Genomic DNA, 25,806 nt, shown 5'->3' with positions numbered 1-25,806 from the left:
GGCAGTGAGGAATTTTATAGTCAAAATCTGGCAAAAATAGAAGTCCAAAAGGAAGAGTCCTACATTTGGGACTCTTTCTCTGTCAAGGCAGTAGCTGATTTCAAAAGAGGTGGCTTAGAAGCAGATAAGATTAGAGCTATCTGTAGACTCAAAGAGGCTAGAGGGACCAAAATTGGAGTTCAGGAACCCTCCAGCTTTTGATTGAGACCCCAAAGGGTGATAGCCTAGGAAAAATGGTGAATTGAAAATAAGAGCAGTGATAAATTGAAAATTGACCATTGCTGATGGGGACAGAAGCCCAGCTTTGAATCATCTCAGTTCTAATGAATTAAGGTACATTGGGTTTCCTAGTGACCCTAGCCTGACTTCCTGATAGAAGCAAACCCAAATCCCTTCTGAAGCAAAGTGTCATCATCCAGAACTTTAAATAACTCTACAGTTTTCATATACAATGTCTATCACATGATAAAAAAAATATTAAGGCATAAGAAAATACAAGAGTTGACTGAAAACCAAGGGAAAAAACAGACAACAGAAACAAGTAGGAGATTATAAAATAACTATGATTAACCTGTTCAAGAAATTAAAAGATTGAGAATTTTGACAAAGAATTGAAAACTCTAAAAAAAACCAAACCAAAAAAAACAAAAAATGAAAATTACAGAAACTGAAAAACATAACTAAGATAAGCAAACAAATAAATTAGAAAAAACCATCAACAGATGGATTAAGTAACAGCTTGTATACAGTTGAAGAGAGAATTAATAAATTGAGAGATAGACCAGCATAATATATCCAAAAAGAAGAATGGAGGAATGAAAGGATGAACAATACAGAAAAGAGCATAAATGACCCATGGGATTTGGTAAAAAAGATAAAACCTAAATCCAACTGGATTTCCAGGAGAGGAAAGAAAGAATGAGGCAGAAAGAATGAAGAGATGTGGCTGAAAATTTACAACACATGAAAGAGATTAAGCTACAGATACCATGATCTCTATGGGTCAGAAATGGGATAACTACAAGTAAAGCTGTACATAGTCATATCATTGTAAAACCATTGACACTCAAAGTCAAAGAGAAAATCTTAAACAGAGCCAGAGCTGTAAGGGGCAAATTACCTTCAAAAAGAAGCAATAATTAGAAATGTCAGCTGACTTTACTTCCAAAAGGATAATCAACTTTACTTCAATTAAAAAAAAAAACTATGAAAAAAGGGATACTGACATAAGGCTTAGCTTGAAAGAGGCAAATAATAAACACAGGAAAAGTTAGTAGAGCTGGTACTGTCACTAACTTGTGTGATCTAAAGTCATTTTACCTTTCTAGTCCTTTTTTCATGTAACAGTTTGGATTTGAGCTTTTTAATTTTAACATTGTACAATTTTATTCTCTTTGTCATAGATTACTGATATGCTATTTTGTGTTCACTGTGTAAGACCTCTTGACTACTTACATGTTAAACATAGTTTTTTATTTTACTTGTGTATAAATTACTCTCCAGGTAGACCTTAGTTCTCCCAGGCCTCATCTGTATGTTTCCTGGATTGATAGTCTAGGTCCTACAGCTGGTGAACACTCAGGCAGGATGGTATTGTACATACACCAATTTAGAGAAGCAGGGAACAGAAGGCATGGAAATATTAGCTTTTTCTTTCTTTCTTTGTTTTTTTTCAGAAATGAGAGTGGTAATAGAGATAAACTGTTGAAATTCTAACTCTACTTCTTTTAATCCAGACTATTTTAACCTTGATTCTCCAGAACAGCTAAGTCCAAACAACCAAAGTGAAAAAGGATTTGCTCATTTGTGAGTCATATTCTGTTTCAGCTGTGCTCTTCCTTCAGTTGAAGCTACTTTCTTTCTGCACAGTTCCCCAAGGAAACCAACTTATTCCCTCTATAAGTGGTGTTCTACCTTTTAATTCTGGCTGAATTTAGGAAGCCCTCTCTTTTCAATCAATTGTTTTGTTTTGACATTCTCTTTAAAGAGTTATAGATGACTTGTTTTCTGGATCCATACATTATTTTTATTAATATTATTTTTTATTCATCCTTGGCTAAAATGTCTAGACCAGACGTTTCTCAGCAATTCAGGGTATGTGGATTTTCCTAAGTTTTACTCTTTGTTCCTTTGGGTTTTAGTTGAATCCTCTTTTCAGGTCGCTAGTTCTGTACAGCTCTGGATGATATTCTCAGTATTAAGCGTGATTTTATTTATTGTAGCTCTTTAGGTCTTAAAAGATGTTGTCTTATATTCCCTGCTGGCTACCTCCCTAATAACCTGAAGAGATCATTAGGACAACTGTGATCCTAGTTTGTACTAACAGTCCAACATCTGACCACATGGTTTTCCGGTATTTGAAATCTTTGAATGAATGAAAGCTACTCTGGTACAGAATTGGGCGGTGCACTTTTTTTTCAAAGCAGAAGTCACTGTGACAGCTGTTCATTTTCCTGTTTATTATAGACCTGAGGTTTCTGAAGGAATGTTTAGAAGAGAGGAAGGCTTTCTCTTTTTCAGATGTGTTGGCCTTGTTATGTTTCTAAGCATGGGTGGCACATCAATCTGATGGTAATAGAAAGATGGAATAGGTAGTGACAGATGCTATTTAAAACCAGATGTTAGAATTGGGTCTTAAAATATTTATGTTTACTATTTCTATATTTCTATTAACATAACTTAATTCAAAATTTTCTCTGATATAAATTCTCTTTGGGAACCCAGATAGTTCATAAATAGCTTTAAAATCTCTAGACTATTTGTATCTGGAAGTTTTTTAAAGAGAATAAATCTCCCTTCATTGTATCCTTTAATTTAGTTAAAAGAAAGCTTGGAACAATCAATAGGCCAACTGCGGAGTAAACGGTTATTGAGAAACTCAGGAGGGAGAAGTATTTCTGTTACAAGTCTGAGTACAAGTGACCTCGATGGTGGCACTGTGACAGGTAAACTCTTCAGATGTTCTGAAAACCTTTTCTTTGTCTTAAAATATTCCTGAAGTGCATATTGAATACATGTAGTATTTAGACAAATATAATTCATACATAAAATCATACAAATAGGGTGTTAGAAGATGCAGTCAGGGTTTTAGAGTGAATATTTTGAAGTATGTTCAATGGGACTTTGATATTCTGAGTCTGTTACTTTTGTTCTTCTCAGGCTCTGTGGACCATGTAGAGCTTCACCTGACAGAACCTTATTTAATTGTCTGCCTCCAGTCAAAACACACACAAATAGGATTTACTGTGTGGTGTACTTTCTGGATTAGAAGTCTTGTCCTAGGTTCATAGTTTTTCAAAAGTCTCATTATGAAATATCCTGTGACATTTGTTAATAACAGGGGAATTTTATCCTTGGTGTGTAGCTCGATTTCAATGGCTACATAAAAGGTGATAACACTTAGTTTGCATATAATTATACTTTCCTACAGCACTGAGGTTCATGTTTGAATAGAAGAGACTTAGAAAAGTCTGCAGTGAAGAGAGGTGATTTAGACAGAGTGAACATTAGTAGCTTGTGTTGTTAATATTGTTATTGGTCATGATAATAATGAGTAAAAGTCACAATCAGCTATATTTCTTTATGTAGTTTAGTTTATACTGATTTTTAAACACCATTCAGATTTTAGATAATTTGTTATTTGAAAAATTCTGTTTTATTAGTATTATTTTAGGGAGTCATAAAAGTTATTTTTTTTCTTTAGCAACTTACTATTTTTATGTAAGAGAAAATACTATATTGTTTCTTTGAAAAGTACAGCCAATTAGAATTTTTGATGTGTTCTAGTTCCACGTTACTTCAGTTGTTCATTTTATCTGCTTTAAGAGCAAGATAAGTGCCAATTTTGTGGAATTTTATGGCCACAGCAAGATATTTGTTTGTGATTGTCTGTGGGAAATAATCCAGGTTGAGGGCACATGTATATATCCATGTCTGCTGTGTATTTCCTGAGTAAAATTTTAGATCGTTTCTTCTCATGTGGTGTTTTTAATCCTTTCCCTTTTCTTTCTTCTGTAAAGAGAGCCACCATTTTCCACCTACCTCACCTCTGAAGGACTATGGGGATCAACAGGGTATTAAACGAAATAGGTCCAGAACTGGTGTCCGATTTGTTCGGGAGACTGATGACATGGGCCAGGTATTTTGTACCCATTCTGTAGTCTGGTTCCTTGCATTTCTATTTAAATCACTAACACTTGAATTTTATGGCTGTATTTTAACTAAGAGTTTGATCATCACTAACTTTGTAATTTTTTTTTAAGCCAAGTAAAGTATTTTATTTTCAATGTGTTGATCATCATCATACATTTATTTTGAATTTTGTTATGGAGGATTATATTTTGTAGAACATTTAAAAGTGAGTTTAATTAGTTCTATAGCCATATTTCTTTTTCTGCTTCTTTAAACTTCTATGCAAGAGCTGAAAAAATTTTTTTTTGTTATTGCTTTGGGTAGCTAAATTAATTAGATAAGGACTAGGAGATGTTGCTGACTTTGACATCTTTGTTTTGGTAGTTTTAAGGTTGAGGACTCAGAGTTTGTTAGGATACTCATCTGTAGCTTTCCCTTATTATAACATAAGATAAAGAGATAACAGAACCAAGTGCATTAGAAGACGCCTTATAGAAACTTTTCCTTGACAGTGTTATTTTTTGGTAGGTGCAACTTGCTAGTGTGGATTATGTGATAAAGCCTAGAGCAGAGAACAATATCCTAATATTACTTACTCTTTCATTTTATTTATTTAGTGCCTTTGTCCTGGGACAGTGCTTTTGCTTGGAAACAGTGATGAGCAAAAACCTTGCCTTTTCATGGAGCTTACAATTTAGAGGGGGAGCTAGATACTAATCAAAAAGTATGTAAATACACCCATAATTATAAGCCGAGATGCGTGCTCTAACGGAAGGAAGCATAGGGCTATAAGAGTGTTTATAGAGGGACCTGCCCCAGTTAGGGGAGGCTTCCCAAAGAAAGGCTGATTGAGCTGAGATCCGAAAGTTGAGTAAGAGTCATTTGAGGTAGAACAAATACCTTGGCAGGAAGGAAGATAGCACCTATGAGTAATTTAAAGAAGGCCATGTGGCTAAAGAACTGTGAAACCCTGAGACCATGCACAGCCATGTAAGAGGGTGACAATTACTTTGAAAAGATCACTCTGGCTCTAGTGTAGAAAATTGAGTCAGTGTGGGTAAACCAATTAGAAGGATATTGCTGTGTTCTGGGTGTGAGCTGATGGCCACTTGGATTAGGTTAAATGGAGTTGGAGAGAAAGTGGTAGATTTAAAAACTATTTGGTGGATAAAATGAAAGGTCTTGAAGATGACCATTTGGGGAGGGTGGGAATGAGTGAAAAGGCGGTGTCAAAGATGAGTCCTAGGATTCTGCTTTGCAAAGCTGGAAAATCATCACGGCAAAACCTAAGTGAATGGTCTTTTGTTCATCTGCTGTATTACCTCCACTCCTTTCTTTTTAATTGTTCTTCCTTGTTTTAGTCCATTTCTTACGATGACCTTTAGCTCCATATCACTGTGTACTTTCTTAATGCCCCAGTGCAGCATTTGTGGTTCTGTTTACATGTCTGTCTCCCATGACACTTGTTTCCCAGCACAGTTGCTGGCACTGGTTAGTTGCACAATGTGAATTTGTTGAAATGAATCAATTTGTTATTTCTGCAAGTCTGTATAACTTAGTTTTTTATTATAAATTATAGCCTACACATACATGTATAGCATACATATTTACCATTAAAAGTACAACAATATGAAAAATCCATGTAACTACCACCCAGACCAAGAAATAGACGTTTATAATACACCCCAAACCTCTTTTACACTCCTCCTTTCCCCAAGGGCTATCAGCTATTTTGACTTCTATGTTAATCATTCTCTTGATTTTTAAAAATATTTTTACTACTTATATCTTGCTTAGTATTGCCTGTGTTAAACTTTATATAGATGGAATAATGCAGTGTGTATTTTGTAACTTTCCTTTTCCATTTAGTGTTTTGTTTTCTGAGTGTAGGTAGGTTTGATCATTTCATTTTCACTGCTGTGTGATACTCTGCTGGAGGAATATATTGCAATTTATCTCCATTTCATTCTTTATGGACTTTGGTTTGTTTTTAGTGTTCTCGTCATGAACAGTGCTGCTCCATACATTCTTGTTCATGGTTCCTCATGCACGTGGACAAGGGTTTCTTGGCAGCATGGGTTGGCATGCTGAGGAATGTGGTCTAGTTGAATAAAGTTCCGTAACACAGCCATGCTTATTTGATTATGGCTACTTTTGTGCTATAATGGCAGAGTTGAGTAATTATGACACAGGCCATAGAACCTGAAAGCCTGAAATATATTCTGTTGTACTGTTTACAGAAAAAGTTTCCAGATCTCTTTTCGAGAGTATCTATAAAGAGTGAAATACTGCACTATAGAGGATGTAATGGTTAATGTTACATATAGTTTTAAAAACTTTTCTCATTGGCAGGCGGACGCGCAACCACTGCGCCACCAGGGAAGCCCTTCTATGTTAATCATTCTCTTGATTTTTAAAAATATTTTTACTACTTATATCTTGCTTAGTATTGCCTGTGTTAAACTTTATATAGATGGAATAATGCAGTGTGTATTTTGTAACTTTCCTTTTCCATTTAGTGTTTTGTTTTCTGAGTGTAGGTAGGTTTGATCATTTCATTTTCACTGCTGTGTGATACTCTGCTGGAGGAATATATTGCAATTTATCTCCATTTCATTCTTTATGGACTTTGGTTTGTTTTTAGTGTTCTCGTCATGAACAGTGCTGCTCCATACATTCTTGTTCATGGTTCCTCATGCACGTGGACAAGGGTTTCTTGGCAGCATGGGTTGGCATGCTGAGGAATGTGGTCTAGTTGAATAAAGTTCCGTAACACAGCCATGCTTATTTGATTATGGCTACTTTTGTGCTATAATGGCAGAGTTGAGTAATTATGACACAGACCATAGAGCTATAATGGCAGAGTTGAGTAATTATGACACAGGCCATAGAACCTGAAAGCCTGAAATATATTCTGTTGTACTGTTTACAGAAAAAGTTTCCAGATCTCTTTTCGAGAGTATCTATAAAGAGTGAAATACTGCACTATAGAGGATGTAATGGTTAATGTTACATATAGTTTTAAAAACTTTTCTTCGAGAGAAAAAATTTTATTAGGTCTTGATAACATTATAAAATATGGGTATTATTGCAAAGAGCAAGTTCTTCTTCTTACCCTCAGTGAATATTCATGGAAGAATTCAACAGAATCCTAAATGGATAACTTTGTTTTGCTTTTATTAGTTTCATGCTTTTCATCAGTCCCTCCGAGACCTCAGCAGTGAACAAGTTCGCCTTGGAGATGATTTCAACCGGGAACTTGCCAGAAGAAGCCGGTAAAAGCTGAATATGATTTTTGTTGAGGGATGAATTATTAGAAGAATAAAATAGGTTCTATAATTGACATGTTTACATGAATTTCCAAAAAAAAAGTGCTATGTTTTTATACTAGTAGTTTAAAGTATATTCATAGAACAGTTCAAAACCCTTTGAATTTACAATGTATCATGACTCAGTGTTAGACAAATTAGACAAAAATTAGTGTTAGACAAAAATTTCATATTTTTAAGAACACTTTATTTCATGTTGACATTATGGAGAGATATGTTGCAAGACCTTAGTAAAGAGGTAGATTTGCAAATACATTGGAGAGAGAGACCCATTGATCGACATCGGAGCAAATAAAAGCATAATGTGGAATCGTCAGTTGACATGAGCCATTGTCGAATCTGACATTTTATCTTTCAGCTGAAATCTTCAAAAGCTAGTTGTTTATGTCTGCCCAGTTTTTGCAATTTTGTCAATTCTGGGTAGTTCCTAAGAGGTATCACTCTATTTAAGATTTCTTCACTGTCTTCATTTTCATCATCCGTGGTGACAGGTGACTTTCATTTAGAGACCATACTTTTCAAGGAACAAACATTTATACCATCTCAAAAGTCATAATCTATATACAGCAATGATTAGAGAACAAAAAAGGTGAATTGAAATTCGTTTGCTGGATTCACTTGCTGACTCATACTCGAGCTAATGAAATCATTCCACATGACAGTTTTGTGTTGCTATAGCAAAAAAGAGTCAAAGCTATAAATGTTAAATCTGAATATCAACTATAGTCTGCATAACTTATCTGCTTCTGTATGAGGAAGGCAGGAAATTTAGTAATAAGAATAAAAGACCTTACTGTTTCCTTTATTACTACTACCACCAGTAAATATTATTGAACACTTATTTCATGTCAGGTAGAATTAGGTTTAATTCTTACAGCAGTTCTAATGAAGTGGTAATTATTATTTTCCCCATTTTTTTTGTTGTGGAAACGGGCACAGAGAGATGAAGTAACTCAGCTTGTTGGAGATCAAAGGAGGGATGTGGTGGAGTCAGAATTCAAATCTAGGCAGCAGGCCCTAGAGTGTCTGCTCTTTACCACTTATAGTACACTGTGGTTCAAGATCATTTTCACATATAGCTGATATGAATAAAGCATTTAAATTCCCGAATTTTAAACTATATTATTGAGCTGTGTTATTAATCTTTTAAACTGGCAAGGGTTAGTTAATTTAATACTTAGGTATTTATTTCTGACAAGTTGTTAAACTCAACAGAATGGCATTAATATTCTAATACAGTATGTTCTTGGAATGGCTTTATTATGTAACTTTTCCACATTTGAAGGAAGGGTATAAATTAAGCATTAGAAACATGAGTTTCAGGAAGTAGTTATCCTGTAGGATGATACAGGGGAGGTTGCAGGGATGGTTTAGTTGACTAGTTTAAATGGTCATTTGGACATGCAGTGGTGGACTGGGAATCTTCTGATCCATGGGCTGGTACCATCTGGTAATAGTTTGTGTGACCTAGGGGCATGTGTAAGGCAGAGAAATTTTATTAAAGCCAAAATAAGAGTCAGTTTTCTTCTGAATCTTGGTGGCTTAACTTTGTGGATGAGGAAGATTTAGGATCCAGTTCTGCTTTACTTAGACCACAACTCTTAATTCATGTTTATAAAAATTCTGGGTAGGAAGTTGTTAGGTTTAACTTCCTACATGATTCAGAAAGGTTGATATTCTCATCTACTTACTAATTTTTAATTTTTTTCATGACCTTTATTGCAAAAGGTACAATAAATAATAAGAGTACACTTATTATTATAATAATAAGTGTACTTATTATTATAAGTAAACTTTTAGAAAGCAAATTTTTAGAAAGGATTATATAAAGTTAACTGAGAACTCACCTATTTTGGATGCCATGTGAAAAATTGATTAGAGGAGGGCGAACTAGAAGACTGTTGCATTAGCATGAGAGATGATGGCTTGACCAGGATTATGGCAAGGGAGAGACGAACAGGGATGTTTCAAGTTTTTTTTGAGATCAGAGAGCTAGGATTTGGCAATGGATTGGATATGAGGGGTAAGAGAGAATAAACCAAGGATGACTCTCAGATTTCTGACTTGAGTAACTGAATAGATGGTAAATCCACTTCCTGAAATATGGAAGACTGGTGGGGGTAGGTGAGGCATAGAAATGAAGAGTTTGGCCTTGGATATATCAGGTTTCAGATGCCAGTGAGACATCCAAGTGGGAATGTAAAATATGCAGCCAGATATTTACTCTGGAACTCAAAGGAGAAGTCTCCATTAGAGAGATAAATTTAAGTGTGGTAAGCATATAGAAGTGGTATTTGGAACTATGGAAATGGATGATATCTAGAGAGAAACTGTACGGAGAACATCAAGGACAGGGCTGAGTGCCCAGGAGTTCCAATATTTAGAAGTCACATAAAAAGAGGATCTGGTTTGAGAAGAAAGAGCTAGTGAGGTACGGGAAATCCAGCAGCACATGGAACCACAAAAGCCAGGAAAGAAGTACAAATAAAGACTTTCTCAGAGATCTAAAGACTTAGAAAGTCTACCGTTTAAGATAACTTCTTTCTGTGGAAATTTCTAAGGACATATGAGTAAAATAAAATGGTAACCAAGAAAAAGGTAGATATAGGTTATAAGAAATAGTAAAACTAACCCAAGACTTCAGTGAAAGTAATTTCCAGCATGATAGCCATATAGCAGGCCCAGAAAGTAATCACTGAATTCGAGCAGGAAGTAAGAGTCCTTTGAGAAGAATGTAGTCAAGAAGAATGGAGTAGATTCTTAGTAGATGATTCAGTAATAAGTGGGAGAAAAATACTAATGATGTGATAATAAGGCCTGTGTAAGGCCAAAAGGTGTCGGAAAACTCTAGGAAAAAAAAAGCACAGGAAAGTTAGTGATCCAACTAGGAAGCTGACTAAAATGTGAGCATGATAGAATGTAAGCAAAAAGCATTAATTCTCTATGATAGAGTAATTCGTAATGGGTATAAATGTATTAAGTTACACAGGTAACCAATAGAAGAATTGAAAATAGTAATAAATTTATCTGAAATTGGAGAGGAGTGTGAGTTAAATATTTCAAAACAGTTGAAAATATCTAGAGTTGAAAATGATGGAGGTAGCCAGCAAAAGAATTGAGAACGTATTAATTGAGCATGGTTGCCAGCAGGGGTTGGAACCAGATAAGTGTGAGAGAGAAAGGGCTTTGCTTTTCTTTATACATTTTCCTGTACGATTTGATTATTTATCATGTGTGTTATTAATTTGATGGGAAAAAGGTAATGGGAGATAAATGAGTGAGGACAGAGTTTGTACAGCACACTCAGATGTAATTTGATTACGAATTCCTGGAGAGGATGTGAGATAAAGAGTTTTGTCCTCCTTACCTCTTTCATTCTTCTTAATTTAAAATGGGAGATATTGCAGTGAGTTTGTTTATTGAAGGTGATCTAGTATAGCATTGTTTCTCAAAGTGTAGTCCCCAGATTGTCAGTATCAGCATCACCTAGGAATTTGTAGGGATGTACGTTCTTGGGCTCCATTGCATATCTACTGATAGATACTGTTTGTAACAAGTCCTCCAGGTGTTTCATAGGTTTGCTAACGTCTAAGAACCACTGCAGCAGAGTATTATGAAGTAACATATTATGATGTTGTAAGTTTCACAAATTATGTATATTTTCTCAAATAGCCAACTTAAAAATACTCTTTTTTTGTTATGTGCCTAGGTCCGATGCTGAAACAAAAAGGGCTTTGGAAGAACTGACTGAAAAACTTAATGAAACCCAAAAACAAGAAGTGGTGAGAACTCTTTATTTATAGAAAGTTTTATTTCAAACACAGGTGGTAGAGTGATTGAGCTGGTCGTAATCACAGTGAAGTTTACTAGATTTTAACTTTTTGGGTAGTATATGCCATTTTGTCTAAAAATATGTTCTTGCACCTCTTATAAAATATTCATGAATTTTAGGTATTAAGTTTGAAATATTTATAGTGGTAGTATATTAGAGATAGAACTAATTTTTAGAGTTATGAATATTTGAAAGAGATTTTAAATTTTATTGACTCAGTGATATTGTGGTTTTTATTAAATGATATTTGAGTAATACAGAATTTTTTGGTAGTGACTCTGTAGCATTCCCCATTAAGTATTTTCAGGTCATCTCACAGAAGCGTGTAATCAGCATTGCTGCAAAGAGCTCCTTGCTCTCTGTTTTTTGTTTGACGTGGTGTTGATTGAAAAAAACCCCTAATTCTCAAGTTTTATTATCTCAAACTCAGATTGCTGACACTCATTATTAAGTGATTTCTTTTTATCAAATCACTATTCTTGATGGAATTAAAATAAAAAAATGAAGTACATACATTGTCCATTTCTTTGCATCATCAGGTTGTTTTTTTTCCTTTTTTAGGAGAAAAATATCATTAGAATTTGTCACTAAACTGTTGCAAACTTATCCACTTCAGGAGCAATGTGTATTCATTCATTTACCACAAAAACGTTGTTTTTGTAAGACAGGGGATAGTAGCAGAATTTTCTTAACTTGTTTTATTAAAATTGAGAGTTTCCTAATAAAAGCAGGTAATTTTTCTCCATTTGTAATTTTTCTCCAGATGTTACTGTGTTTACAGTTTCTTACATAGATGTGCTGAATTTATTTTGGAGTTTGAATTTATTGGCCGCATGTGCTAAGAGATTGATATGCTCTATTTTCAAAGAGATCAACTTATTTTCTCTTATTTTTAATTTAAAAAGTTTGGAAGTACAATGTACTTATAGAAAAGTACATGTATTATTATATAGCTTGATGAATTATTACAAGGTGAGCACACCCATGAAACCACCACCCAGATCTAGAAATAGAACATTGCCAGTGCACAAGAAGCCTCCTTATTCCCCCTCCCAATCACTAATTTCTCCTTTTCTGACCACTATTTTGACTTTTAAACCTATAGATTAATTTTGCCTGTTTTGAACTTTATATATAAATGGAACCATGTAGGGCATTTTTTTTGTGTCTGACTTGTTTTGCTGATCACGATTGTGATATTTCTGGGTGATGTGTCATGCACTTGGAGTTTGTTCTTTTTTTATTGCTCCTTAGTATTGCATCGTATGGATATACTGCAATATATTTTAACATTTTATGATAGATATTTGAATTATTTCAAATCGTGGGCTATTACGCATAATCTACTGTTACCAATCTTATTGTTTTAGTGCACGTGTTTGCATTTCTTTTGGTATGTAACATGGAGTGCAATTGTTAGGTGCCTTCCAATTTAGTAGATACTGATAAACAGGTGGCCAAAGTGGCTTCACTAATTTACACTCTTACTAGCAGCACATGAGAAATTGTGTTGCTTTTCAAAGACTTGGTATTATTAGTCTTTCATTAGTAGCCATTGTGTTAGGTGCTTACAGTATCTCAGCATGGTTTTATTGGCATTTTCATGATTACTAATGATGATGAGCATCTTTTCATATGTTTGTCGGCTATTGGCTATTTTCTTTTTTGAAATGCCAGTTTGCTTCTTTTGCCCACTTTTCTACTGGCTTGATTGTCTTTTTGTTATTGATTTGTGGGAGGTTTTTATATATTTAGTATACAAGCACTTTGTCAGTTATCCGTATTGCAAATATTGTCTCCTATTCTACAGCTGCTGCTTCTTATTTTTAAAACTCTCTTAATGGAACCTTCTGTTAAAATTTAATTTAGTTCATTTTCCATCTTTTCTTTTGTGGTTAGTGCTTTTTTGACCTATTTGAGAAATTGTTCCCTATCTTAAGATCATCAAAATATTCCCTTATATAATCTTCTAGAAGGATAGTGTTTTACCTTTCACATTAAGATCTAGTATGTACTTGGAATTGATATTTGTTTCTGGTGTGAAGTAGAGGTCATACATTTTATATGGATATCCAATTGATTCAGTTTCATTTACCACCCTTTCTCCACTACTTTACAGTCCTGTCTTGGTCATAAATCAGATGTTCATATGTGCGGGCATCTGTTACTGGACTCTTCGTTCAGTCATCTAGTTAATACATCTATCTCAGTGCTCATATCACACTGTCTTGATTACTGTTGCTTTGTGATAAGTTGTAATATGGTAGAGTAAGTCCTTTTACTTTGTTTTTCAAGCTTGTCTTGTTTGTTTTTTACTCTTTGCATTTCTGTATACATTTTAGAATCGATATGAAATTGTTTAAAAGCCTGCTGGGATCTTGATTGGATTACATTGTTTCTGTAGGTCAACTTGGAGAGAATACAAATATTTACATATTGAGTTTTCCAATTATGAACATAGCAAATTCCTCCAATAATTTTTTATAGTTTTTTATCCAGAGGTCTTATATTTAATACATTGTTTATAAGATTTATGCCTTGGAGTTGATATTTTTATGCTATTTTATAGAGTATCATTTAACATTTAAAAAATATAATTATCCTTGTTTTTCATTTGGAGGATCTACCCTATTACATTTAATGTAAATATTGATTTAGTTTGTATAAATCTACCATCTTAACTATTTGCTTTCTATTGGTTCCACCTCTGTTTTTTAAATGTTTTCTTCCGTCCTTTGGATTTATTAGTTTTCATTTTTCATATTTATCATCTTGCTAATTGTATCTTTTGTTTTATTCTTTTTATGGCTAATGTAGGGATTAGAACATGCATCCTTGATCTATTAAATCTAGTATAAATTAGCACTTTAAGCTCTTCCTAGCAAGTGCAAGGATCTAAGAAACTCTAACTCCATTAACCTCATTCTCCACTTTTCTTTTACTATCATGTATTTTAATTCTGTTTAATCGAGCCACACAAGACATCACTATTATTATTATATACAGTAATTGTTCATTTAGATTTACCCTTATATTTATTCTTCTTTGTTTTGCATTTCTTTGTATGTTCTTTATTCCTTTCTACATCTCTGAGATTCCATGTATGCCTTAGGAACATACTGTAAAATTTCCTTTAGAGTGAATCTGCATATACCTGATAGAATTCCATTTAGAATTTTTAGACTGGGTCTTTTGGTGACAGATCCTCTCTATGTTCTTTTTTTTTTTTTTTTTTTTTTTTTTTTGTGGTACGCGGGCCTCTCACTGCTGTGGCCTCTCCTGTTGCGGAGCACAGGCTCCGGACGCGCAGGCTCAGCGGCCATGGCTCACGGGCCCAGCCGCTCCGCGGCATGTGGGATCTTCCCGGACCGGGGCACGAACCTGTGTCCCCTGCATCGGCAGGCGGACTCTCAACCATTGCGCCACCAGGGAAGACCTCTATGTTCATTTTTATAATTTTTAAAATTTGTTTCTCCATTCTTCATTTGGAATGTTTTCTTCTGACCTTTCATTTAGTTCCTTTCTTCAGTGAATCAAATCTATTAAAACCACCCACTGATTTTTATTTTCAGTTATTACATATTTAGTTTCTAGAATTTTTATTTCTTTTCTTTTTACTTTGTAGTTCTAATCCTCAGTCTGTGTATCTGTGTCTCATAACTCCATCATCTGGATCTTCTATAGGTCTGTTTCTATTATGTGTTACTTTCCTGGGATTTTGATCACATTGTTTTTGCCTTCTGTTTACTTTTGATTGTCTAGTTATTTTTCATGACAGACACTATTTCATTCTCTTCAAAGTAAACTTGCATAGATAATTTGATAATTATTATGTATGAATGGACATGTTTCCTTTTGGTTACAGATTAGATTAGGGGCCATAGCACTCATGAATTACCTTATCATTTATTGTTGAGATATTTCAGTGTTAAACTTTAGTGCCAGGTTTCAACTATTTCTGATTCATCCTTACTGCTAGTGTATAGTCCTTCAGAATTCCAGCCCACAGGCTGGGATGTGGGGATGGAGAAGTTTAACCAGGGACCCCCTTCCTGGGAAGGGCTCTCAACTTGTTTTTCCTCTTTAACCCTACGCATCTGTTGAAAAACTATTTAGCTTCTCAGTGTCTCTGCTGCCTTTTCTGAAATGGGCTGATATTTGAGAGAGAAAGGATAGACTGACCTCTTTAGGTTTCTTTATTCTCTTGCATCTTGGTCTCATATGTCTTTATCTCTTTAGCTTTCCAATGCCTTAAAACAGATATTTAAAGTATTATTTCTTGCTATTTAAGTTATTTTCAGTGGAAGGATTGGTCTAAATTATCTAGTCTGTCATTTTTAGAAGTGAAACTCCCTGAATCTTTTTATATCTATCAGATTCCATTACTATGTTTGTGATTCTTAATGCACTTGTATGAGGCTTCTATTACTTGCTACATAGGTATACAACTCGTGAGCATGCTTGTATCAAGGGCTTTGATCCAAACTCAGATATCTTCAATGTTCTGTTGAGATCCTTATAGATCTGACTAGGCCGTGGACATATCCAGTGGTCATGCTGGTTAGTGACATTGTTAGATAGGTGGGATAGTTTGAGTTTGGGGAGTTTGAAATGCTAGTTTGCATAATGCACATTACATTTTTTAAGTTTCACCTTTTGCCATTTTTACAAGAGAACCTGAGCTACTTCATTTATATTTCTTTCATATAGCAAGTAAAATTAGCAAGTACTGTCTATATAGTCTAGAGTGTCAATGTGGGTCTAAAATGTAACCACTGAGTTCAATCTTAGCATTTCTGTGCATCAAGAATTATCCCACATCAGATAAAAGTTATGATTGCACAGCTATTCCATAGATGTCACACCTCACTAGTGCTCAGTTCTTTGGTGTAATTGGTTTATACAACTTGCCTGTTTACTCAACTGTCCAGTGGGCCCAGCTCATCAGGACACATCTTTTTATATTGTCAAAACCTGGAATATCATACACACCAAACTGTGCACTTGGTTGAATTGTTCATCTGCTAGTTCCTCGCATCAAGTTGTGATGTTACACCTTGTTTTGTGCTTTCTGTAATTTGCTTTCAAAGTAGGGTTGTCTCATAACTGTACAGAGAGCATCTCAAACCTCACATGGGTGTATGTAGTTCTGATTAAGAAACAATTGCCTAATGCAAAACTTAAAAATAATATTGTGGAATTTTAGAAGGTCTTCTGAAGGCCACATGATGTTTACTTTCAATCTGTGCAAGGCTTAGGATAGATTTTGTGACTCACTTATTCCAACTGAAGTCAACATTTACATTTTATAATTGTTTGACATATTGTGTTGTATTTGTGAATTCATGATAGCATGTTGTCAGGGAAGATGCAGTTTTGTTGTTTGAGCATTAAACTTTTCAGAGGCTGCAGCTGTGTTCCCCTCTCCAGGTTTAAGTTTAAAATAAAATTACCAAAGTGATGCACGTTCACTGTGGAAAACTTTTAAATATTGTACAAATATATAAAGAGAAATGAATGACTGCTCCTATCTCCCACCAATTTCACTTTCTTTTGTTAACTCCTGTTAATCAGATTTATTGTGCATTATTCTGAGATTGCAATTGTTTATCATGCATTTTCTCAGTAACTAAAATACATCTTGAAAGTTTATAGAACACATTTTTCTTTGAGGGGCAAAAAGTATTCCTGTCAAACACGCCAAGATTTAATTTGTTAATCCTTTGGGAATCATAATTTTGTTTTCTTTTTTCAAACTGCCCATTGGAAGGGAGATATTATTTATAGCATGATGCTACGGAAAATATTTTCTGTTAACACTTAATCGTGATAATAAACAATATTTTGTGTGCCTCATACCACAGGGGAAATTTTAGTCTATTAGTTGTCTAGGCTTTACCTGCGTGAGTGTGATATGAGTGCATATTAAGTTTGATTATTTATGGAAGAAAAAGACAATTTTATTTTGATTTCTGTAGGAGGATCACTATTTAAATGAAAAATGTAAACGTGGATCCAGCTACTTCTGGAAGAGTTGATCATTAATTGACTCTAAAAACTTTCTCAACACTGTGTTTAGTCAGATAGTTATTGCACAGATTACAACAGCAGGATATGTAACAAATACTTACTGGAATGGATTTTAAACCAGCAGATATTATTAAAGATCTGAGGAATCAACATATTGAAAAGCCAGAATACAATCCTATAAACAGAATGCTTTTGATTTTGTTTCACCTCCTTTCATTAATGCTAACTTTAAAGGTATTCTAATTTTTATTCTGTTATTTTGCTATTTTAATTTATTTATTTTATTTTTTTATTTAATAAATTTATTTATTTATTTTTGGCTGTGTTGGGTCTCCGTTCCTGCATGCGGGGCTCTCTCCGGTTGCGGCGAACAGGGGCCACTCTTCGCCGCGGTGCGCGGGCCTCTCATTGTGGTGGCCTCTCTCGTTGTGGAGCACAGGCTCTAGGCATGCGGCTTCAATAGTTGCCGCATGTGGGCTCAGTAGTTGTGGCTTGTGGGCTGCAGAGCTCAGGCCTGGGAGCTGTAGCGCATGGGCTTAGTTGCTCTGCGGCATGTGGTATCTTCCCCGGGCCAGGGCTCGAACCCGTGTCCCCGGCATTGGGAGACGGATTCTCAACTACTGCACCTCCAGGGAAGTCCCTATTTTGCTATTTTTATAACTAAATTTAGAGATTTCAGGACTTTTTGGTATCTTAGTAGAAAATTTGATTGATTGGTATGTACTCTGATAAAAATGAATTTTTTAGTATTGGGTGATGTTGTTAATATTTTTCCCTTAGGTCTTACAAATAGAAAGTAAATGTGAGGAGGCAATAATAAATGCAATCCTTAAAATAATTTTTATTATTGGGAATTATCTTATCATTCAAAATTTACAAATATATGCTGTGTCCTTAGGTACAAAGTCCATGCCATTCTGTTTAGAACTGTTTTTACTTGCTCTTGCTTTGGTCTTCCCTGTCTCAGGAAAGGGCATCACAGTCCATCCAGTGGTCACCTAGGATTCACTCCACATCTTTTTCTACATACCACACTTCCAATCCATTATCAAATTTTGTCCTTTTTATTTCTGAAATCTTGCTCAATTCCATCTGTATCTGTCTAATACTTCTGTTCAGTCACTTTTTTTGAGTTCACTGCAGTAGACTGCATTGAACTTGGTCTCTTACCTCCTACAATTGCCCATATCTGTGCTGACAGTTACCAAGTGATTTTTATTTTTATTTTATTTTATTATTTTTCATTTTATTTTTTGTGTTTTGGCCGCACCACACAGCCTGTGGGATTTTAGTTCCCTGACCAGGGATTGAACCTGGGCCCTCAGCAGTGAGAGCGCAGAGTCCTAACCACTGGACTGCCAGGGAATACCCCCAAGTGATTTTAAAAAATTGTCATCACAGTGAATTACTCCCATGCTTTTTAAAATCCTACCTGAGCTTTTTCTTTTTCAAATTCCTTAACATAGCCTATAGTGCCTGCATTATCTGGCTTTTTCTATGTTCCTTGAATTTGCCAAACTCATTCCTACCTTATGGTCTTTGCACTGGCTTCACTTTTATTTCCCCAGTTTTTTGCAGGGCTAGGTCCCTTTTGTCATTCAAGGCTCCTGTTGAATGTCACTACCCTGAGAGAGGCCTCTCCTGGTCTCCCTTTTTTGTTATTTAATTGTTAGCAGTTAGCCTAACAAACACACTGTTCTGTATATTGCCTTTTTCACTTAATATATTTTTGAGATTTGAGATTGTTCCATATTAGCCTCTCATGAGCTTCCTAATTCCTTTCTTTTAATATTTAAAGCATTCTATTGAATGAATGTCCCAAAATTTATTTAACCAGTCTTATATTGATGGACATTTCGGTGGTTTAAATCTTTTCTTTTATACACAGCACTGCAATTATTGATCTTGTACACGTACCATTTTTCACATGGGAAAGTAAATTGGTAGAATAAATTTCTAGAAGTGGATTTACAAGATTAAATAAAGTCTATGTGCATTTGTAATTTGTTACATACTGCTCAATTTTATAATTAGTATTTTAAATGTCTTCTTTTAATACTTTCATCTGAGAATTAGCATTTATCTTACTCTTTTCCAAAAAAGGAGGAAAGGTGGCTTACCTTAAAATTATAATATGTGTGTTGAAGTTATGTTAGTTCTCATCGGCCCATTGTATTGAGTTTCTTCTTCCCTTTAGTATCAGATCTGCATCTTCCTCCCCTTATCAGCCCTCTCCACACCCCTGGCAGTTTTATCTAGGCATGTGATTACTCAGGTAGAGATGACATGTCTCAGTTTTCCTGTGTGGCTAGGTCGTGACCATGTGACGCTAAGTGTGAGTAAAAGTGGTACATGCAACTTCTGGGTTGTCTCCTTGAAAACAAAGCCACTTGTCTGGGACTTTCTTTCTCTTTATGTGCGTTGAAATGGGGATGTAGCACTAACCCAGCTTAAACCAGGCAGGTGAGGATAACTATCTAAGGGTGGTGGAACAAGAGATGGAAGGAACCCGGACCGCTGAATGACCTTAGGGAGCAGAGTGGCCTGCCAGCTTGTCCTTCTTTCTTCTGGGCTGTAAGATGAGAGAGCACACATATAATACTAATCTTATTTGAGCTGATATATGTTTGATCTTTTTGAGAGAGCCTAGACTGTACCCTAACTGATACAGAATGTAATGTAGACATAGACGAGAAAGAATAGATAAAGAGAAAACTGGAGTTATAGAAATGTGTATTTTAGGTCCTTGGCTGTGGCTGACTTAGTTAGAGTTGGGTGAATCAGTGTATTAGCAATAGAAAAAGGAAAGTATTTTGAGCATATTGATCTGTCTGGATGATTGGGTGGATAAAGATACTTTGGTGGCCTTACAGGCCACCAGATTATAATTCTACCACTGTTGAAATTCATAAATTACTTTCTTCATTTTATTCATTTTCAATCATGCTAGTTCGTGTATCTGTTTTATTTTTTCTCAATACTGACTAGCTATAGTGCCTATTCATTTTATTACTTATAGTTTTCTTCAGACTTGACTAAAGCAGAGCAAGATACGACTATTTACCCATGTTCCGATGGTTGTATAAGGCAGTAGTTGTGTTTGCTTAGCATTTTGCCTTCCACTAAGTGCTTCTCTTTGTCAGTTAAGATCAGTTTCAGCCGTAAATAACTGAAAACCCCAAATAATAGTGATTGGGAAAAAAAGACTAAGTTATTTCTCTCTTGTGGGAAAGTCTTAAGTAGGGAGTTCAGGGTTCCACGTGGTGTGTACTGATCTACAGTATGTAATAGTTTCTGGCTCTTTCTGTCATGCTCTTCTTGTTTTTCCTGCTGTTATGGTCTCAAATTTATGGTCGAAGATGGCAGCATCTGTGTACTAGGCAGCAAGACAGAGGAAGGAATGAGTATGAGAGCAAAAGGCGCCTATGCGCTATCCTTTATGGATAATTTCTTGAAGTTGTCACAACACTTATGCATGTATCCCATTTACCAAAATTTAAGTCACATGGCCAGCTAGCAGCTGAAGAGGCCAGAAAATGTATTGATTATATTTTGTAGCCACCTGTCTAGTTAAAATTCCTTTACCATGGAAGATATGGGAGGTTGTAATAGTTTGAAATGGAGAACAAAATTCTATGAAATGGATAGAAATTTTATGGATGGAGTGGAGAATATATATATATTTTTCTTCATCAGACTCTTTATTTCTTGGGTGAGGATTTATTTGAAAACCAATCTAAAATTGCATTAGTCATCTATGGCTGCATAACAAATCTGCCCAAACTCAGTGGCTTAAAACTTTTATTATTTCGCAGTTTCTGTGGATTAGGAATGCAGGCATGGCTTAGCTGGGTTGTTTGGCTCTGGGTCTCTCACAGGCTGTAGTCATCTCAAGCCTTGACTAGAATGGATCTGCTTCCTCGCTCATTCAGTTCCTTGAAGGTTAATGGACTGAAGCATCAAGCATCATGACCTGTTGGGCAGAGGCCTCTTTTGTTTCTTTGACACGTGGTTTCTCCACAGAGCATCTCACAGCATGGCAGCTTGTTTCATTAGAGCAAGCAAGTGAGAAGGCAAGAGAGAACATGCTAGCAGGATTGAAAGTTAGAATTTTTATAACCTAATCATGGAAGTAACATCTCATCACTGAGATGTTAATATTTAAAAATAAATATTAATTGTTATCCCATTATTGACAGGGAATTATTTTAATCGATTACAGAGAGCTATGCCTTTGCTAAAAATGAGGATGTAGATTTGTTGTCATGGAAAGTTGTCTGTGATCTGTGGAAAAAAAAATATATATATATAGAAATATATATGGGCTTCCCTGGTGGCGCAGTGGTTGAGAATCCACCTGCCAATGCAGGGGACACGGGTTCGTGCCCCGGTCCGGGAAGATCCCACATGCCGCGGAGCGGCTGGGCCCGTGAGCCGTGGCCGCTGAGCCTGCGCTTTTATAACCTAATCATGGAAGTAACATCTCATCACTGAGATGTTAATATTTAAAAATAAATATTAATTGTTATCCCATTATTGACAGGGAATTATTTTAATCGATTACAGAGAGCTATGCCTTTGCTAAAAATGAGGATGTAGATTTGTTGTCATGGAAAGTTGTCTTATAAAATGCTATGTATAACACCCAATTTTTGTTTAAAAATTTAAATGAAATGGATATGTGTTTTACTGGTCATGCACATATGCATAGAAAAATTTCTGGAAGTGTACAACAAAGTACTTAGCATTATTTTTTTCGTGCTAGGTGGTATTAGCAGATTTAAAAAATTTTTATTCTATATTATTTGTTTGTTTATTTTATTTATTTATTTTTTTTGTGGTATGCGGGCCTTCCTCTGCTGTGGCCTTTCCCGTTGCGGAGCACAGGCTCCGGACGCGCAGGCCCAGCGGCCATGGCTCACGGGCCCAGCCACTCCGCGGCATGTGGGATCCTCCCAGACCGGGGCGCGAACCCGGTTCCCCTGCATCGGCAGGTGGACGCGCAACCACTGCGCCACCAGGGAAGCCCCTATTTTTAATTGTTGTGAAATACATATAACCTAAAATTTACCATCTTATCCATTTTTAAGTGTTCAGTTTAGTAGTGTTATGTACCTTCACGTGGTTGTGCAACCAAATACAGAACTCTTAATCTTACAAAACTGAAACTACACCCATTAAACAGCTACCTATTCCCCCTTCCCCCAGCCCCTGGCAACTACCATTCTATTTTCTGTTTCTTATGGATATGACTATTCTGCATACCTGATATAAGTGGAATGATACAGTATTTGTCTTTTTGTGATTGGCTTATCTCACTTAGCATAAGGCCCTCAAGATTCATTCATGTTGTAGCAAGTGTAAGGATGTCTTCCTTTTTAAGACTGGATAATATTCCATTGTATGTATAAACCACATTTGGTTTATCCATTTATCTGTCAATGGACACTTGAGTTGCTTCCGCATTTTGGCTATGTGGATGATGCTGCTTTGAACATGGGTGTGCGCATATATCTCTTTGAGACCCTGATTTCAGTTCTTTTAGGCATATGCCTAGAAATGGAATTTCTGGATCATATGGTACCTTTGTTTTTATTTTTTAAGGAACTACCGCACTCTTCTCCATAGCAGCCGCCCACTTTTACAAACCACCAGCAGTGCACCAGGGTTTCAGTTCCCCTGCAGCCTCCCCAGCACTTGTTTTCTGTTTTTTGTTAATAGCCATCCTAATGTGCTTGAGGTGGTTCCCTGTTATTTATTTTTGATAAGTGTTGCTATTTTTTTTTAAGTGTTGCTATTAATTACATTTTATATTGAGTGAACGATAAAGATATTTCCATTTTTACAAAATGGAATGAATTAACAACTTTTTATTTTTCAGTATTTATTTATAATATTGTTTTCTGTAACAGCAGGTACTGCCTTTATTTCAGATGCAGTAGTGAATTGTTGGGATATTAAGGTTGATTGTTAGGATAAATTAGAAGCTTGATGCTGAAGGGTATTTTGACGTTTTAGTAAAGCACTGTGAATATCATAGTAAACATCTTAATTGTTTTTCAGCACTCGAAGTTGGAAACCCAAGACTTACCAGTCTTAGTAAATGTTAACTGCTAATGTTTTGATGGAATATTTTTGCTCAGCCTTTATTGCCTAATTAAACTTATGTTTACCAATGTCTTTTTTTTTTTTTTTTTTTTTTTCCCCTGCATCGGCAGGTGGACGCGCAACCACTGCGCCACCAGGGAAGCCCCTATTTTTAATTGTTGTGAAATACATATAACCTAAAATTTACCATCTTATCCATTTTTAAGTGTTCAGTTTAGTAGTGTTATGTACCTTCACGTGGTTGTGCAACCAAATACAGAACTCTTAATCTTACAAAACTGAAACTACACCCATTAAACAGCTACCTATTCCCCCTTCCCCCAGCCCCTGGCAACTACCATTCTATTTTCTGTTTCTTATGGATATGACTATTCTGCATACCTGATATAAGTGGAATGATACAGTATTTGTCTTTTTGTGATTGGCTTATCTCACTTAGCATAAGGCCCTCAAGATTCATTCATGTTGTAGCAAGTGTAAGGATGTCTTCCTTTTTAAGACTGGATAATATTCCATTGTATGTATAAACCACATTTGGTTTATCCATTTATCTGTCAATGGACACTTGAGTTGCTTCCGCATTTTGGCTATGTGGATGATGCTGCTTTGAACATGGGTGTGCGCATATATCTCTTTGAGACCCTGATTTCAGTTCTTTTAGGCATATGCCTAGAAATGGAATTTCTGGATCATATGGTACCTTTGTTTTTATTTTTTAAGGAACTACCGCACTCTTCTCCATAGCAGCCGCCCACTTTTACAAACCACCAGCAGTGCACCAGGGTTTCAGTTCCCCTGCAGCCTCCCCAGCACTTGTTTTCTGTTTTTTGTTAATAGCCATCCTAATGTGCTTGAGGTGGTTCCCTGTTATTTATTTTTGATAAGTGTTGCTATTTTTTTTTAAGTGTTGCTATTAATTACATTTTATATTGAGTGAACGATAAAGATATTTCCATTTTTACAAAATGGAATGAATTAACAACTTTTTATTTTTCAGTATTTATTTATAATATTGTTTTCTGTAACAGCAGGTACTGCCTTTATTTCAGATGCAGTAGTGAATTGTTGGGATATTAAGGTTGATTGTTAGGATAAATTAGAAGCTTGATGCTGAAGGGTATTTTGACGTTTTAGTAAAGCACTGTGAATATCATAGTAAACATCTTAATTGTTTTTCAGCACTCGAAGTTGGAAACCCAAGACTTACCAGTCTTAGTAAATGTTAACTGCTAATGTTTTGATGGAATATTTTTGCTCAGCCTTTATTGCCTAATTAAACTTATGTTTACCAATGTCTTTTTTTTTTTTTTTTTTTTTTTTTTCCGGTACGCGGGCCTCTCACTGTTGTGGCCTCTCCTGTTGCGGAGCACAGGCTCCGGACGCGGAGTCAGGCATACAGTAGGTCGATTCTACGAATACAAAGGTACAGTCCCAGCTTTTTGTTTTGTTTTGTTTTGTTTTTTGTTTTTTGTTTTGTTTTTCCGGTACGCGGGCCTCTCACTGTTGTGGCCTCTCCTGCTGCGGAGCACAGGCTCCGGACGCGCAGGCTCAGCGGCCATGGCTCTTGGGCCCAGCCGCTCCGCGGCATGTGGGATCCTCCCGGACCGGGGCACGAAGCCGTGTCCCCTGTATCGGCAGGCGGACTCTCAACCGCTGAGCCAACCAGGGAAGCCCTACCAATGTCTTTTTAAAAAACAACCTGACTTAAGGTGTAATTTACCATAAAATTAATCTGCTTTAAGTGTAAAATTCAGTGATTTTTAGTGAAGTACTGGGTTGTGCAGCTATAACCATAATCCAGTTTAGAACATTCCTATTGCCCCAGTAAGATCCCTTGTGACCAGGACCTTTCTTGACTCTATAGAATTTATGGCAAAAGATTTCTTGCTGTATTTATTGCTTCTCTTCTATCTACTGTACCTCCTCCCTGAAATATACGCAAATAGTTAAATAGTGTATATTTTATTTAGGGGACTGTATAGTGATGCTCCTGAAGTGTGTTTGAATTTGCACAACTTTTAGCAAGGAAGATCTCGCATCAGAGAGAAAATTCTTTCATGTTTATTTTAGAGAGTCCCAATTAAACAATTTGCAGTTTGACTTTAGTTTTTGATCTTTTACAGGTGGTTTATTTTTAGCAGATCATAGTAGCAAAGGTTGACAAGCCCTTTCAATTATTTGATGCATGTAAACATCAAAACCTTCCTAGGCAGTTCACGCTTATAGATATTTAAAATGAAAAAGAACTAAATAGAACAGTTTATCATTAGTAGAGTAATAAATGCAGTTGTAGGCAAAATTCGTATTTTTCTTCTAACTCACCAGAGGGCACTCTTTTCTAGTTTATTACATTTTTTTTTTTTTTTTTTTTTTTTT

At 35.7% G+C, this 25,806-nt stretch overlaps 1 protein-coding gene across 6 annotated transcripts in view; it reads left to right on the top strand.

Annotated features, from left to right (window-relative positions):
• CEP128 (centrosomal protein 128) overlaps positions 1-25,806 on the top strand; it is a 455,483-nt gene that overhangs the window by 47,164 nt on the left and 382,513 nt on the right. For 5 of the 6 annotated variants that reach the window (XM_055088664.1, XM_055088663.1, XM_055088662.1 and 2 more), the window contains 4 exons: positions 2,819-2,945; positions 4,020-4,138; positions 7,315-7,406; positions 11,170-11,242. In XM_055088664.1, coding sequence (XP_054944639.1) covers positions 2,819-2,945; positions 4,020-4,138; positions 7,315-7,406; positions 11,170-11,242 — 411 coding nt within the window. The remainder of the gene's footprint in view (positions 1-2,818; positions 2,946-4,019; positions 4,139-7,314; positions 7,407-11,169; positions 11,243-25,806) is intronic. The other variant, XM_055088665.1, reaches the window with a different exon arrangement.

The sequence above is a fragment of the Physeter macrocephalus genome, chromosome 11 (genome assembly GCF_002837175.3).
Source record: "Physeter macrocephalus isolate SW-GA chromosome 11, ASM283717v5, whole genome shotgun sequence".
Taxonomy (NCBI): Eukaryota; Metazoa; Chordata; class Mammalia; order Artiodactyla; family Physeteridae; genus Physeter; species Physeter macrocephalus.
This window is presented reverse-complemented; position numbering and strand designations above follow the sequence as displayed.